This window comes from Oryctolagus cuniculus, chromosome 11 (genome assembly GCF_051225735.1).
Source record: "Oryctolagus cuniculus isolate XC-2025 breed Fujian yellow rabbit chromosome 11, ASM5122573v1, whole genome shotgun sequence".
Lineage (NCBI taxonomy): Eukaryota > Metazoa > Chordata > Mammalia > Lagomorpha > Leporidae > Oryctolagus > Oryctolagus cuniculus.
In genome coordinates this window covers 84,344,041-84,362,413 of record NC_142877.1, presented here as the reverse complement: position 1 = coordinate 84,362,413, position 18,373 = coordinate 84,344,041, and the positions used below count along the sequence as shown (strand labels likewise).

The window sequence follows — 18,373 nt, the reverse complement described above, 5'->3', positions numbered from 1 at the left end:
GCAACCACTCCACTTCAGAAATGGGCAAAGGAACTTAATAGTTCTAAAAAGAAGAAATAAAAATAGCCAACAACTATATGAAGAAATGCTAAAATCACTAGGCATCTAAGAAATGCAAATCAAAACATGAAGAAATATTACCTCACCACTCTTACAAAAGACATAAAGTAGCAAATGCTACTGTTGGTGGGAAGGTATATTAGTACAGCCACTATGGAAAACAGTATGGATATTCCTTTTAAAGCTGAAAAAAGAATTATGTATGATCTAGCTACCCCAGTTCTGGGTATATAGCCAAAAGAAATGGAATCATTGTATCAAAGATATAGCAGCTTCAGTATGCTTATTGTAGCATGGTTCACAATTTCCAAGATTTTAATCAGTCAAGGTGTCCATTATAAAATGAATAGATAAAGAAAATGTGGAATATATACGCAATGAAATACTATTCAGGAACAAAACTTGATCATTTGCAGCGGAATGGTTGGAACTGGATAACATCATGTTAAAATAATCCAGACACAGGGACTCTGTGGTGCAGAAGGTTAATCCTCTGCCTCCAGCACAGACATCCCATATGGGGGCCAGTTCGAGTCCCAGCTGTTTCTCTTCCTATCCAGCTCTCTTCTATGGCCTGTGACATCAGTAGAAGATGGCCCAAGCACTTGGGCCCCTGCACCCACATGGGAGACCCAGAAGAAACTCCTATCTCCTGGCTTCTGGCTTCTGACTTCTGATCAGCCCATCTCCAGCCATTGCAGCTACTTAGGAAGTAACCAGCAAATGGAAGACCTTTCTCTCTCTCTCTCTCTCTCTCTCTCTCTCTCTCTCTCCTTCTCTCTCTTTCTCTCTCACTGTCTGTAACTCAACCTATCAAATAAATGCTCTTTAAAAAATAAGCCAGGCACAGAAATACAAACATTGCATGTTCTCCCACTAATGTAGGAGTGTGAAACTCAATCTGAACACCGAATGGGAATTTTTAGAGGCTGGAAGGAGTGGGGAGGATAGAGAGTTTGGATAACAGCTACCAAATCAAAGTAGGATTGAAGGAATGCTTTCCTAATGCTAGACTGCATAGTGGGGAGACTACACTTCACAATAACCTAGTATCCATTGTATGAACAAATGGAAGAGAGAAGCTCCAAGCCCCCAGTCAAAAAGTGATGTTAAAGAAGGGAAATTCTGATTACCCAGTTTTGATCAATTCACGCTGTGTACATGTATTGACATACCACACTGCAGCCCATAAACATATATAATTATTGTTAATAATTTTTTAAAAATAAATGAGAATGTTTTAGGTAGAGAAAACAAAAAGTAAAATGGCCCTGATGTGGGAGCATGGATGTGTGACAATGCTGAAAAGTGAAACTAAGGGGCCTGATTTTGTGGCACATCAGGTTAAGCCACTGCCTGTGATGCTGGCGATCTCAGAGCACTGGTTCCAGTCCAAGCTGCACCACTTCTGACCCAGCTGTCTTTCTAATGAACCTGGGAAAGCAGCAGCAGATGACCCACGTTCTTCAGCCCCAACTAACCATGTGGGAGACTTGGAAGGAGTCCTGAGCTCTTGGCTTCAACCTTGGCCATCCCATCTGATGCAACCATTTGGGGAGTGAACCAGCAGGTGGAAGACCTCTTTCTCATTCTCCCCCTCTCTGTCAGTCTGCCTCTCAAATAAATATAATAAATCTTTCTAAAAAGTCAAAACTGAACAAATATAAAAAAGAAATGCAAGGAAGCCAGTACAACCATACTGGAATGAGCAAGAAGAAAAAATAAGAAATGAATTCAGAGAATGTCTGTCCCTTTAGGACATGTAACAACTTTGCATTTTTCTTGAACCAAATGAGAAGATACTGAGAATTTGAGCAGAGGTGATTTCACTTAATATGCATGTTAACTTAAATAGTGTTTTGAGAATAGTGTGCTAGATGAAAGAATGAAACTAGGAGGACCAGTAAAGAAGTTATAATCGCAAATTAGGGTAAGATAATGTGCCTTGGATGCAAGTGGGAATGGTGGATATACCATGAGTGGTCAGATTCTGGAAGCTGAGGGAATATGATGAACAGTGATTATATAGACTGAGCTGTCCTTGTGATTACTTTATAATTGGAGTCGTGGGGCTACTTTATTTTCTTTACTCAGGAAATATATAACAGATTATTGTGACTTATAGTCATCCCACTGTGCTAAGAGCTTATACTTTCCAACTCAGAGTTGATGTTCATTATCCAACCTCTGTCTCTCTTTCCGACCCTTCAGCCTCTGATAATTACTGTTCTATTCACTTTGCACTTTCGTGATTTCCATATATGAGGGAGAACATGTCTTTCTGTGTCTGACTTATTTCATATAACATCATGTCCTCCAGTTCCATTCACTTTCCTACAAATGACAGATTTTCATTCTTTTTTATTGTTGAATAAGATTGCATCTTTTGATCAATTCCTTAGTTGATTCCATAATGAGTATTATGAGTAGTGCTACAGTAAACATGATAGAGCAGATATCTGTTCAGTACAATGAGTTCATTCCTTATGGTTATATATACCAAGTAGTGGGATGCTGTATCATACGGCAATTCTTTTTCTAGCTTTTAAAGGAATATCCATGCTGTTTTCCCTTGTAGTTGTTTTAATGCAATTACCATAATAGTGAATAAGAGTTCCTGTTTCCTCACATGCTTACCAGAGATTTCTACATTTTGTGTTTTTATAATAGCCACTCTAATTGGGTAAAGTAAAATCTTGTGATTTTTATTTTCATTTCTCTGGTAGCTAGTGCTATTGAGCACTTTTCAAATATTTGTTGGCCATCTCTATTTCTTCTTTTGAGAGATATCTATTCAAAGTCTTTGCCCATTTCTTAATGGGAATGGTTGTCTTTGTATCATGCTGTTTTAATTATCATAGTTTTTAGAATGCTTTGAAGTCAGATGTTATGATGCCTTCAGGTTATTATCTTTTCTGAAGATCTCTTTTCATATTTTGGGTCTATTGTGGTTCATTTGCCTTTTAGAACTCTTTTGATGGGGATTGAATTCAATCTGCAGGTTGTTCTGAGTAGTATGGACATTATAACAATATGAATTTTCGGGACTATGAATAAGAATTATCTTTCTATTTTTGTGCTGCCTTGGTTTTTTTCATCAGTGTTTCATAATTCTAATGTAGAGTTCTTTCACTTCTGTGGTTAAATCTATTCTTAATTTTTTTTCAGTTACTGTTTAAAAAGGTTGCTTTATTGTTTTACCTTTTGGCGAGATTGTTATTGCTGTATAGGAATGCTAGTCTTTTGCCAGTTACCCTAATAATATGAACACGTAGAGTATACATGTATTGAAATGCCACACTATACCTCATAAATATGTACAATATTTGTTCATCAAAAGTACTCCTTTAATTTTATAGAAAGTAAGGTAAAATATTTTTATAAAAATAAAGTATGAAGGAAAAAGTTAGGGCTAACATTGTGGCACATTGGTTAAGGCTCCACCTGCAGTGCTGGCATACAGTTTGAGCGCTGGTTGGAGTCCTCGCTATTCCACCTCTGACGCAGCTTTCTCCTAATGCACCTGGGAGAACAGCAGGTGGTGGTCCAAGTACCTAGGCCTCTGCCACCCACTTGGGACACCCAAATGAAGCTCAAAGCTACTGGCTTCTGCCTAACCTAATCCCAGCTCTTGTAGCCATTTGGGGAGTGACCTAGCAGATGGGAGATTGTTCTCTCTTTCTCCCTTTCTCTAATTCTGACTCTCAAATAAATAAATAAGTATTTAAAAATAAAATAAGAAAAAGTGAAATTAAAACAATTACATTTAGGCTTATATCTTTCACAAAACACTGAACTGCAAGTTTTTAAGCTGGATAAGGAGACAGTTAAGACTTGAGTGTGACAAGAAGTGGCCTAAATTTCTGTTACAATGGAATTGAGATTGAAAGCATTTATAGAGCTTGAAACTTAAATAAACAAGTTAAATTGTAATTATCTGTGTATTAGATGATAGAGCCCAGAATTACAGAACTGTCCTTTTGAAAATAGTCATGTAAATCAAGAAACCCTCGATGTGAGTTAGTAAAATAGGGTTGAAATTGAGACCATTGGAGTGCATGAAATATAGCGGCCAATAGATTTAAGGAATCATCTTAAATAATAAAACTCCCCAGGAAGTATGGAGTAGTGTTAGAAAAACTGCAATGATCAGAGAGCTGACGTATTTAAGGAATAATGGGAAATGATCCAGGCCATGGCAACTATTATAAGGAAAGGTAGCAGTAGGTGGAAACTGATGACTTGAGTGGCAAAGCATTGTTAGTTGCAGACAGTAGAATTCACTCTAGCTAGTTTAAACAAGTCATCATTTTTAATGAATGGTAAGAAATTCTTAGGAAAAGAGTCTGCAGTCTGAATTTTCAGGACCAAATTCCAGATCTTTGTTGCAATGATGGTTAGATTATTTCCCCCATTTTTTCAGTATTAAATAATGATTTTTGCCACTCCTGTTGAGAAAGTGGAAACCTTCACCCAACTTAACTCCTCATAAGACTCATTTTTCACAGAAGTGTGTAATAACTAGGAGCTACATGATGCAGATTACTGAGATTTATAGATTTTTGTACTCCCTCGTGGAAATGTGGAATTCATAATGTGAGGAAAATTACCAAGAGTAAAGAATGTAATTGTAAGGTTTAGGTAATCTCTAATAGCAGATGTCCTTTATAGTTGTATTATAACATATATTATGTTCCTGTCCTTAAAGGATCAGTACCATATCCTATACATTTCTGTATGTTTACCATGCCATGCAACATTAGATGCTCAGATATTAACTGAATTGTATAAACCAGCACACCTATGACTTAAAATTGGGGCATCAGTTTTCACTATATCATAAAGATTATTTCTTTATAAGTGTGTCATCTAGCTGAAACATACATGTATATAAAAATATTGTTTACCTTAGGGTTTTAGGAAATAATGCCATTAACTGCAGCCACAGGTTTAACTTTAATATAGAACAGAGTGCACATGGGAAAATTTAGCTCATTCATTTATTTTTAAAATCCACTCAGCAGGTATGTTGTGCATGCCATAGCTGTCAGGACCTGAGCTGACACCTGAATACAGAGAGGATCAGTAGGATCAAGGGACACACTGTTTACCATTGTGGAACGTCTGTTCCAATGAGGGAACTGAATGAAATTTGAAATTTATTGACACTAGTTTTACAAAGTGTGCATCATGCTACAGTATGAGGAGGAGAAGCAAGGAACTGAAATGGAGGATTATGAAGACAGGAAAGAAGAGAGATATAATCCTACTATACATAGAGTAGTGAGGGAAGACTCTGAAAGGTGATACTTGAGCTGAGATAAGGAATCACAGAGTCAGGAAAATAAGGAGCTAAGGTAGGAGTACTCCAGGCAGAGGGCTCAGCATACGCGAAGGCCTGGCAGAATAAGGAACATTACAATGTAAGCTGTTGTGATTAGAACACGATTTGAAAGGAAAAGATTGACAGAAAGGACTATGCATAGTTGGGGGTTTGTACCCTGTGTTGGAAAAGTAGAATTCAAGATGTGAGAAACTTGCCAAATGTAAAACCTGTGATCAGAAGATTTAGGCAGTCCCCACTAAGAGATGTCCTTAACAGGTTCCAGCATCCCGATGATGCAGGAGGAATAGGAGGGTTAAGTTCATGCCAGTTCCCATAAGGAGTGAAAAACAGGAACAGCAGTGTACACATCCACAAAGGGAATTCAGAAACTTTGTAGGAAATGCAGTGAAAAGATTAACTTATGGTGGTGTTAGAGGTTTTTTTTTTTTAATAAATTATTTATTTGAAAGGCAGAGTAGCAGAGAGAGAGGGATGCAAGGAGGGGAGTAGGAAGGGAAAGAGGGAGGGTTAGAGAGAGAGAGTCAGAGGGAGAGAGAAGAGACAGAGAATGCCTCCATTTGCTGGTTCACTCCTGCAAGTGGCAATAACAGCCAGGTGCATGCCAAGAACTCATCCTGGTCTCCTCATGTACTTGGGCTTCTCTCCTGCCTCTCTCCCAGAGACATTAGCAGGAATCTAGATTGGAAGCAGAGCAGCTAGGACTTGAACTGACACTCCAGTACGGGATGCTGGCATCACAAGGGGCAGCTTAGCCCTTGGTGCCACAATGCTGGTCCTGGTGCCAAAAATTTTTTAAGTTAATTCAGAGTTTTTCATGTTACTCATTTTCATAGGTATTTTGAAGGCTCTTTGTATATGTAAAATTCATGGGAGAAGAATACAATAAATACAACGAGAGATTGAGAAATAAGAGAAACCTCCCTGAAACATTTTACCATATTCAAACTGAAAAGTTATAAATCTTAATTGACCCTTGGGGCCGGCACTGTGGCATAGCAGCTTAAGCATCTGCCTGTGGTGCTGATATCCCATATGGGCACCGGTTCGCATCCTGGCTGCTCCTCTTCTCATCCAGCTCTCTGCTTAAGGACTGGGAAGGCAGTGGAAGATGCTTGGGCCCCTATACCCATATGGGAAACTCAGAATAAGCTCCTAGCTCCTGGCTTTGGATCAGCCCAAAACTAGCCTTGCAGCCACATGAGGAGTGAACTAGCAGATGGAAGACTTCTCTATCTTTCCCTCTCTGTGTGTGTAACTCTGCCTCTCAGTTAAATAAATAAATATTTAAAAATAATTAATAGAGGGGTAAGGGGTAGGCACCATGGCACAGTGGATTAAAGCCCCAGCCTGCAGTGCCAGAATCCCATATGGGCGCCAGTTCAAGTCTCAGTTGCTTCTTTTTCCATCAGGCTCTCTACTGTGGCCTGGGAAAGTAGTGGAGGATGGCCCAAGTCCTTGGGCCCCTGTGCCCATGTGGGAGACCTGGAAGAAGCTCCTGAATCCTGGCTTCAGATCAGCTCAGCTCTGACCATTGCAGTCTTTTGGGGAGTGAATCAGCAGAATGGAAAACCTTTCTCTCTCTCTCACTCTCTGACTCTACCTCTCTCTGTAACTCCATCTTTCAAATAAATAAAAAATAAATCTTTAAAAAAATAAAAACAATTAGTAGACCCTTAAATATAAAGGCACTTAGAAAGTTCATGGAAAATGGAATTAAAAGATAAGTTTATGGGCCAGCATTGTGGCACATTGGGTTAAGCCATTGCTTGCCACACTGGCATCTCATATTTGAGCAGCGAGTTGAGTCCTGGCTTTGCTGCTTCTGACCCAGCTCTCTGCTCATGTGCCTGGGAAAGCATCAGATGACAATCAAGAACTTGCCTTCCTGCCACCCATGCCGGAGTTCCTGGCTCTGGGCTTTGGCCTGGCCCAGCCCTGTATGATTGGAATAGAAACAGTGAATGAAAGATAATCTCTCTCTCTCTCTCTTTCTCTCTCTCTCTCTCTACCTTTCAAATCAATTAAGAGTCAGCCCTAGAAATATGAAAATATGACACTAATAAGGAACACTGAATTTTCACTTGTTACTGATAAGTGACATTGGGAAAAGCAAAGTTGTACATTAAAATTTAATCTTAGAGAAAATCTGGAAAAACAATATTGTTTTCTTTATTTCTTTCACCTCCAGTATCTTGTATGAGCTTCCTCCCTTTGTTGGGGTAACCACTGCTTTATCCCTTTGTTTTCCAAAACAATGCTTAGTATGATATTCACTATTCTTCTGAAGATATATCCTGTAATACCTTCCAATTGTGTCAGTTTTTCCCTGATAACATTGCAGTGATTATTAATAACCACAATGCATGTTTTGCTTTCATTTTCATAGCAGAGCTACCTTTAAAATGAAAGTAAATGTGAAACCCCAGTTCACAACACATTTCTAAACAGGAATTATTTGGCAAAAGTTAAAGTGTGCTGACTAGTATAGCCCGGAAACTTCACTGGAGTTTTCCTTCTCTGTGAGAGACCCAGAGAGCACTAAGGGGCCTGCAGAGTCCAACATGGATAGTTTAAAAATTACTTCCCACATATGTTTTCCCCAAAATGACTATTGGGCATCCATTTGCTCTATTCCACTTGGTTTCATATTTTTATAATGCAATCTAAAGATTATGAATAAAATCTTGTGATTATCAATCTAAGTTAAAGCAACATAACGATATGCACATTTCTTTCAATCCAAAAATTTTTAAACAGCCCATGTAAATGAAATAAATTGTGACTTTTAATGTATTTATATTCTCTTTAAAAATCATCATGTATAATGAAATGCTCTTTAATACTTATCATATTAGATCATACATTTTTGTCAAGTGTTCTATTTCTATCAAATCTGTACCAAAATTATTAAATTTGCTAATGGAATGCATAAAATTTGCATTGCGTTTTTAAATTCAGTATCATTTTAGATGATTGAAATGCAATTTATCTTCAGTGGATTTTATAAACTCTGGTTCAGACTGGTTTGCCCTCTTTTGCTGCCACGTGTAGTTTAACCTGAGGATATCATGATACTGTGCAAGTCTGTAGTATTTGATGCAGAATTCATCTTTAAGTATTGGTAACCAAACTCCATGAAATAATCACATTTTCTGTTAACCCCCATAGCTGCTACTGGAGCATTTGGAGTGCCTTGTGTCACGACATGAAAGGTCACTAAGAATGACGGTGGTTAAACGGCAAGCCCAGTCTCCCTCTGGGGTATCCAGTGAAGTTGAGGTTCTTAAGGCGCTGAAATCTTTGTTTGAGCATCACAAGGCCTTGGATGAAAAGGTACAGTACAGAAAAAAGAATGCAAGCCTCGTTATACTTTTGTTATCAGTACTAAGCCTCTTCTCTTCACCCACTGATTCACTGGACTCCTGAGGTCAGTCAGTTTGCAGGATCACATTGGAGGTATATCAATAATCAGTTTTAAAATGAAAGTGCTTTATAGTTAAAATGAAAATGGCTTATATTGGTAATATTTATTGCCATGTTTCTTTTTTATCCCACTGCATCTGTGGCTTATTAGAATTAGACTTTTATTATGAAACATATGGCCCTTTTCCAGATGGCCATGTAAAATTTAGTATTGGTTAATATCTTTCATTCAGTCTCCCTTTCTCTGTATTGCTCTCCTTCTTCTCTCCTCATTGATCCTGAGAAGTGCATGACTATAGATGTCAAAATAAGAGACCACTAACTGAAATGCTACCTCTTTGGAAGTTCATATTTGGTATACTTTAACTTTTAGACATTTATGTTGGAAGTATATGATTTTTTTATGTATCCAATATCTTACTTTCAAATGCACATTTTAGGAATCTCTGTGTGTAATAGCAAAAAGTATTAGTAGAAGAACATATTTTAGGCCTTTTTTAAAAGTAGCTGTAAGCTTCTCTTAGCTGCTACTCAAGTAAATTCTACTGGCATATATAAGCCAATGTGATGCTAAGATCCTTTGGTGGTTAGAAAAGCTTCTGAGATGATTTCAATTGTATGGAATTTCAGATAATGAACGTTAGAAATTAATAAAGCTTTAAGATTTAGTAGAGTGGGAATTGGAACACTTCATTGTAAAGTATCTGACAACTTCTCAGCATTAATATCAAAACTAGGGATTATTTCCTAGTTATATCTAGGTTTTGAGAATACAGACATTTTATTCTATTTAATATTTATATATGTATATTTTATCATCAGTCTTTAATATGTTCTCACTGCTGGGATTATGTGGAATATGTGCATAAGGATAACTAGAATTCTTTTAGTTTATTAAAAAGAAACTGTATATTTTTCATTTTAGCCATAAAAGGCAACTATTTTAAGAATAATTTTGAATAAAACAGAAATGGATATTAGATAAATACCTTACCTAATGTGGCGTCAAATAATAATTTTATATATGTAATGTTTACTCCCTCTTTTATCATAAAATTGAACTGTTAAGAATTTGCAATACTTTGTATTTATAGAATATTTACCATGTATCAGACTCCTTGGCAGATATTTTACACACAAAGATAAATAAGACATTCTTTTAACTGAGTATTTCATAATTAGTGTTGGGGATTCAGATATCAATAACAGGCAATGCTAAGAAGAGATGTGTAAAATACAACAGGGAGTCACAGAGTGCTGAATAATTCTGCTTCAGTCACAAGAAAGCCAAGAATGTCTTCAAAAGGGAGAGGCATTTGATCTAGTTATTAAAGAATGACTAAGTGCATTTTAAACAGATTTCAAATACGAATAAAAAGAACTAAATTAACTCAGAACCTTAAGACCATTGCCTCTTCATAGAAAACAGTTTTGAATGTCTTAAATGAAGGCAATAAAGAATGCATGATTTTGGATGAGTAAATTTCATCATTTGAGAAAACTTGCCAACTAAGTAAAGGCATTGGTATCACTAATGAGCCTAATGCTCATTTTAAACAGAATTTATCCAGTTGTTGATGGACTAAGTACAGCTCACATCTTCTGTGGGAGTGGGGAAGGGTGAGGATACAGACTTATAAGTGAGAAATAATTTGTTAGGGTTATGACGTTAGAATATATACAAGAAAGTCAGAAGAAGATGCCAGTAATTGTGACTTGGAAACAAGAAACTACTGCCATACAAGATTTAGAATGAAAAACTAAATAAATTATAAGAAATTGAATGTAGTTGAGGACAACTAGGGTAGAATTTTCAGTCAGATAAGGTCAACAGTAGTTTTGGCATCACCTTACAGTGTTTCCCTATTCTGTGAGCTTTAGGAAATGAGAACTATCCACATGTTTTGCAACTATTTAGAAATCATCGACTTAAAAATAAGATACATTGGACATGCATGAAAAATGCAAACCAAACATATTAAATATATATGCCTTCCACATATATTTCTATCATCAAATATCACAGTGTCAAAATTGACTTTGAACTTCTGATCTAAGGGTATTTCTTCAAAAGTGTTTTCTCTTAGATGATTGATAATCACCGAAATGAAACCCTGCCATAACTTAATTTCAATTTGTAATGTGTGCTTCTTCCATCAAAGTATCTTTTCATCCTGTGTCACACTTGTCATTTTAGGAACTTGTTTTATTTTAATCCTTGGGGATAAAAATCCTATGGCCTTGAAGTAATCTTTTGGGAAATTTTTTTTCTTTAGGTATTTTTCATGCCTATGAAGAAAATAGATATAACTAGAAATAAAAATTCTAGATGTATATAAATGTGCTTCAAAGTTAGATTACAGCTAGCTTTAAAGAAATCAATATATCTTATATATAAAGATTTCATTAAAAAATTAATTGAATGTGATTTAATCATTAGAAAATAAGAAAAGCCGGCGCCGTGGCTCAATAGGCTAATCCTCCACCTTGCGGCGCCGGCACACCGGGTTCTAGTCCCGGTTGGGGCGCCGGATTCTGTCCCGGTCGCCCCTCTTCCAGGCCAGCTCTCTGCTATGGCCAGGGAGTGCAGTGGAGGATGGCCCAGGTGCTTGGGCCCTGCACCCCATGGGAGACCAGGAAAAGCACCTGGCTCCTGGCTCCTGCCAGGATCAGCGCGGTGCGCCGGCTGCAGCGGCGGCCATTGGAGGGTGAACCAACGGCAAAAGGAAGACCTTTCTCTCTGTCTCTCTCTCTCACTGTCCACTCTGCCTGTCAAAAAAAAAAAAAAAAAAGAAAATAAGAAAAAATAAGTATCGAGAAAAGGCTATCAACTGTGTACTTATGTGTATTCAAATTTGACACTATATTTTTGTGGTATATCAATATCTAGATAGCTTCACAAGAACATAAAACCCTACAAGAAAAATAAACATAAATATGGAATTCTGCTGATGAAATGCTCAAAGCACATCAAAAAGCCAAAAGGCTCATCAGAAAGATTTTTTTCCCTATTAATGCAGTTTGAGCTAAGTAGATAAGATAAAATGTTAGAATTCTTTATATTGTGGAAAGGTTATTCCTCTGGATCTACAGCACCCCCCCACACACACACACTTTCTCCTTACTAAGTCTAGCAAAAAGATAAGTAAGATTAAGCTAACATGTTACATGTAGCTGTTTTACCTTAAAATTTAAAATACAGATAATAATTTATCCTCATGTAAGTATGAGTAAAGCATTAATGCCAAAATGTATTGCTATTTGTAGCATCAATTTTTTGATATTTATAACATGAGTTAAAAGCACATTCAGAAATTGTTTTAATTTTCTTGTAAAGACAGCATTGATTCATTATTTGGGGGTAATACAATTTCAATTTGTGAAATACTTCTAAATTTATTGAGGAATAATTATTCCATTTTCATACTATTTTGTAAACCTAATAATTTTTATTTCCTTGTGAGTCAATATAAGGAGGGAACACAATCCTAACTTGTAAATTGAAGGCAGCTGGAAACAGTTTCTAAGATTTTTCACTTTAGCAAAAGAATGTCAGTAAGATATCTTAACCTACATTGTGGCCTGGATTCAGCCATTCTTTATGTCACTTGAATGGCTCCTTTACAGAATTTCCAATGCATCAGTATGTTGTACAATACAATAGTTGAACCTCTTCAAAACAATTTACGTGTGATCTGATCAAATTTGTGTGTAGTGAAATCATTAATTTATATTGAGGCCACTTTATAACGCTGTTCTCATCAACCTGGGTTAATAGACCATTTTTAGAATACCCAGATTTTACAGGCTTTTTTTTTAGAAAATAATAATAAAACTTTACAGTCATCCTTATGAAAAATCAACATGTCTTTGAGCACCTTTGTTGATAACTGCATTCCATATATCAGCTATTCTATCCATTTTCCTGGCTTCTTCTTTTGTCTCTGTCTATTCCATTCCATTCATAAAAAATCATTCACCACATCAAATCATTAAAGATTTTTTCTAAGTAGCTGTTGTTTGGCATTAACCACCATTAATTCTATGCGTATTTATATAACAACTGGATAATTACATAACAGCACTGGTACTTCGCAGTTAATCTGGTACAACTACATAATATAAAAGATCCTGTGACTTGTTTGACAGCAAATATCTGTTTATGTCTATATTTTACTCTTCAGAGAACTTGAGCATAACATAATATAATTAATGTTAAAAATTCTATTCAAATCTTTTTCTTGCTTATTCAAGATTTATTTCAGAATTTAAGTGTGTCAAGTCACCTGAGTATACATGTTATCATGATTTAGTACTAAACTAAAGTTGAAATTTAGAAAAATTTCAAGTTAAATGCTAGGTTATTAGGCTATTGCTGGCTTTTTGTCTGTGTGTGTGCTAAACAGGAACTAGTGCTATAGTTCCACCTTCAAAATTTTTATGTATCTTGGTCTTTATATATTTTATGTATTTAACCTGTATTTCCAATTAAATCTTGTTAAAGACAAAACTACTATTAATAAAAATAAACTGCCAATGAAGTAATAAAATTAAAGTTTATAGGAATATAATCATATATTAAGTAATTACATTCATGGCACAAATATGTCAACATTTCATATTAAATCTGTTAATTCATAAATCAAAAGCTCATCATATATTTAACCTAAATTTAAAGATATAAAGTTTAGTGATTCTTTAAAAAGACTAAACTGCTATAATCATTCATTTTAATTCAGTGAAATATTTCTGTAAAATATCATACTTACCTTTGATAAATGTATATGTCATATGGCATATATGTATAAATCTAAATATACAAGGGCACTTCAAAAAGTTCATGGAAATGGAATTAAAAATAAGTTTATTTTGATGCAAAGTAATTTGAAAATCCATGCATATAATAACTAAAAAAGTTTTGAAGTTCTGAGAAATCAAGAATCAAAGAAACGCTTCTTTGTGTTTCACTTAAGTATGAAACACTCATAAATCATCATTACTTTCAAACCAACGTGTAGGGCACTCTTAGTTCTAAAAAATATAATGATTTACCTTTTGGTATCAGGGAGCTACTTGGGAATTCCAAATTAATAGATGCCTGTCCAATCCCTTAAAAGCAATGTAACCTCTAATTAATACATAACATAAGAACAATGGAATTTTTAAAGAGTATTTTACTTTTAGACAAATAATTTTTAAATAGATAAAAATGCCAAATAAAATGTACATATTATTTTAAATAAGTAGGGAGGAAAGTGGATATTTTCGCCTACTTTTATGCTTCATAAGTGACAATTTTTCAGATTATATCATAATATAATTTTGAACTTTGTCTCTGCTTACTGTGGATCAGCATTCAGAGCAAGATGGGTAAATCTTCAACCTCATCAGAAGTTCTATCAGTGAACCACCAAAAGGATTTGCTTGCAAGGAAACTCCTTGATACAATGAGGTGATAATATATTTATAGTTTACCTGCCAGGCTTAATATTCTGAACACTAATGGCGATCCATATTTTAGTATTTTGCCAAATTGACTGTCTCTGATGATGTTAATGACAGGTTCAGCACAGTTTACTCTCTGTGGGATGTACATGACTGTACATATTTTGATTTTTCTTCTAGGTAAGGGAGCGACTGAGGGTTTCTTTAGAAAGAGTCTCTGCCCTGGAAGAAGAACTAGCTGCTGCTAATCAGGAGGTAACACACCACACTTTCTCCTCTTTTGAGGTGCACTATCGCTAACATTCTATCCCCTGTGTTTCACATCACTTCTATTACAACTGTCACCAAAAGCATTACATTCTGTATATGCCACCTGACGAGGCCTGTGGAAACTAGTTACAAGAGTCTTGTTTTCTGCTTTCTGGTTATTCAGATCTGTCACTAGGAGACCAAAGAAAATTAGCAAGAGTTCATGGCATGTGAGCTAGTGAGATGGAGAATTAGAAAGGGTACAATCAGAAGGCCAGTCCTTTGAAGAAGCTCAATGACTGGAAAACATGTCAAGTGCCTGTTAAACTGAGAAAATGCTGAAAATGAAATTTACTCCTTGAAGATGTAGCTGTATATATTTCTCCCCAAGTCTTGTTTTCTAGATGCATTGGGCCCATGTTTCATGGCATCATCAAATCCACTTCTTTTTGCTACCATTCACTACTCTAAAAAGATATTTCAAATAATCTAAGATTATACAACTTACTTTCTCTTCAAAATGTCTTCTTTTGATATTGTTTTGGGACACATATGAACTTAGAGAATTATACCACACACACACACTCACACTTTTTTTTTATTTATACTAAATTATAAGTGTGCACTAAAAGAGCTTCTCCCTGTCACATTTCCAAAGCTAATATTTTCAAGAATTTTATTCTAACAATGTAATATTGGTACTACTAGCAGAGGATAAAATAATTCTGTAAATATATATCCTTTTAAATAAATAGGATGTAGACTAATACCAGTAATGATATCTCTTTAAAAATACAAAATATTGACATACACATTTTCCACACAAATATCCATTTTCAAGCCTCCACCAAAAAAAAATCTTCTTCAATACAAAATGTCTTGTTCTTTAAAATAAGCTGTGTCAGTTAAACAAGTTTTGATATTTTGTTTGTTCCAGGCTTCTTAGCAATTTAAGCTTTAGAAATAATGGGCTTTCAGCTTCAGAAAGAACAAGTTTCGTGTGAATTAAAAGCTACAGCATTAGAAGCATAAATGGTGACACAACAGTTTGTTTAAAAAGAAAAAGAAAGATTTTGGTGGCCAAATCCAGCTTAGAAAATTGGATAGTAAAAAACAAAACAAAGCAAAACAAAAAACCCTTGATATTGATCACTCTCAGTCTTCATAGAGGGAAAAAAAAACCTCTGAGAAATTAATAATGACGAAAAAGGACTAAATCCTTTTGAGAGAGAGGATAAAATATCTACAAAGTGAGTTATACTCATTCCTGGGATAATCAGGAAGAAAATGTCAAATATGTATTCATTTTAGATTGTTATTGTTTTAATTTTGGTTTTCTTGTATTTTAAGATATAAACATTTTGAGTATGTATCAAATAATTTTACTGTTAAGGATAAACAAACAAAAGTTTTGATGATTACTAGCATAAAAGTATTATTTAATATGTGATAGAATTTCTGCCATAAACAAAAATGTAGTGAGATCACTTAGCGAAATCATTTATGCTGAAATAAAAATGTCCCATGAGTTACAGATAGGCTGTGAAAAGTTGCTCCTTAAATAGCAACAGAATAGCTAGTTCACTTATACTTAAATGAGATAACAGCTTTTGAAAACAAAAGTGATGATTTTTTACTATTTTCTTGATCATAGTTTTAGCAACGCTGTAGTCTCTTATAGGCAGTATGATACTTTTTCTTTTTCCATTATATTTGAAAAGCAGAGAGAAAGAGAGAAATTTTATCTACTGGTTCATTCCCCAAATGCCTGCAACAGGTAGGATTGGGTTAGGCTGAAACCAAGAACCTGGAACTCAATCCAAGTTTCCTATGTGGGTGGCAGGAAGCCAAGAACACTTCCAGAGGCACCTTAGCAAGAATTTGGAGTCTGGAAAGCTTGGACTTGAACCAGTCACTCTCATAGGAGCCGTGGGGCAAGGGGGAGTTCCAAGTGGTGGCCAAACTGCTCCAACCATGCACTCCAGTACAGTACCTTTATAATTGTTTGTATATAGATAAAAAAAATTCCAAATCATTGACATTTCGCTACATAGTTTGGCTTTAAATAATTTATGTAAATAACAGGAAAGGTAATCTTGTTCATTATTGACTTAAATATAATACCATTTTATTATTGATTATAAATAATATCCATATGGCTTGAACAGAATATCTATTTAGGGAGTAAAAGTCCCTAAAATATTATCTTGATTTTCTAATAATAATCTTTAGTAAACACTTACTTTTAAAAATTGAATGGGGGAAAGCAGCTTTCACTTTATAATAATATTTCAAAAGGAAGTACTAGAAATGAGAAGACATTTGCAGTTTGATTTCTTCATTATAATAGCAACAATTGGTACAATTGTATTGATAGTAACAAGATACATTTAGTTACCATTAGATATCTGACAAAGTAGATTTAGAAAAAACTTATCCTGTGGCAGTTTTGCAAAGAGGAAATAGGTGAAGCTTAAATATTAAAGTAATCAAAGAAGATATTTATGAGAAAAGTCCAAACCTTTACAGAAAATAAAAGGAAAACACTTGAACTGTTGTTTTTATAAAACCAATAAAAATACATAACATAGCTCAGAATTACTAGCCACTAGAGCAAAATTGCTAAATGAGCAAGGGGCTTGGGGAAATTTCACTTGCTGCTTCATATTTTAAGTTAAAACTAAGATGAATTTGTAACTGTCCCATCTAATTTGAATCTTTTTTTCTCCATTCACAAAGCCAGCTTGGAGACGGAGAATGTTATGGGAATCTTATTTGTTCCCAAGTTTCTGGTAGTAACAGTGACAGTTCAGGATAGCAAGGAATTCATCCATTTTTCTGCATTAATTCAGTTCCCAAATTTAGAAAAGAGAAGTCAAAGAGCAGTGTTTCATATTGTAAGGGAACCTTTGATATATTCACATACGTATACATCCATATGCAGAGTCTGAAAAACTGATAAACCAGCTTGCCATCATCATACGTTTTAACAGGGCTAATTTTATCATTTATATACCGGTGCATGCTTGCTTGCTCACTCTCCCCTCCAACTCTGTTGCTCCCTCTCCCTCTGCCCCCTTCTTTCCCTCTGTCCCTCCCTCCCTCCTCTCTCTGTCTCCTGTCCCATTTTCAGAGGACGATTTGAGGTTATCATTTAATACCTTTTCTTTGATATAATATTTTCCTCGAAGCCTTCATCCACTCCACATCCATTCTCAACCATCCAAAGCTTCAACCATGACCCATGCTATAAAGAAACTAAAGTCTGTGGCTGACAGCTCCTGCTCCATCTAAGTGTCACAGAAGACTTCAAATACCTCTTTGGTATCTTCATAAGGCTTTGCAAGTGGTATGTGTTTTAGTCTCTGCTGCAAGGATCCAGCAGGTAGCAAAGGTGGTGTCTGGAATTCTGCTCAGTGTTTGATGGTGAAGGCATGCACCAGAGGGACTGAAACTACCTTTGGGCAGCACATTCTTCCAATTTACTCAAATATTACACAGGCACTGGTGGACCTGAAGTTCTACCTACTTTTCCTGTTACCCCATTAGATTCTATGCAGCACATGAATGCTATAAAGCAAGTAGCCTTATTAAAAAGAATATAAAACTGATTGTGTCTTCTGTCCTTGAAAAAGTTTCAAGATAATCTGCTAAATAAAAAGGATGGCATTGTGTAGAATGGAAATCAATCTTTGAAAAAATACATAAAAATAATGTGTTATGGTAGTACTAAAAATTTTAGATATAATACTAAATAGTATTCGTAGTTTTCTCTACTGTTGGCAAGTTTAAACATTATATATTTCTGTAGTGTTGGAATTTGTATAGTTTTATTATTCTTGTAAAATA

The 18,373-nt window shown here is 35.4% G+C and overlaps 1 protein-coding gene across 18 annotated transcripts in view; it reads left to right on the top strand.

The window, feature by feature from the left end:
- The window catches only part of PPFIA2 (PPFI scaffold protein A2), a 548,204-nt gene that overhangs the window by 355,812 nt on the left and 174,019 nt on the right, over nt 1-18,373 (top strand). For 16 of the 18 annotated variants that reach the window (XM_089307514.1, XM_089307512.1, XM_089307509.1 and 13 more), the window contains 2 exons: nt 8,576-8,740; nt 14,456-14,530. In XM_089307514.1, the coding sequence (XP_089163640.1) occupies nt 8,576-8,740; nt 14,456-14,530 (240 nt within the window). The remainder of the gene's footprint in view (nt 1-8,575; nt 8,741-14,455; nt 14,531-18,373) is intronic. The other 2 variants (XM_089307510.1, XM_051846501.3) reach the window with 1 other exon arrangement.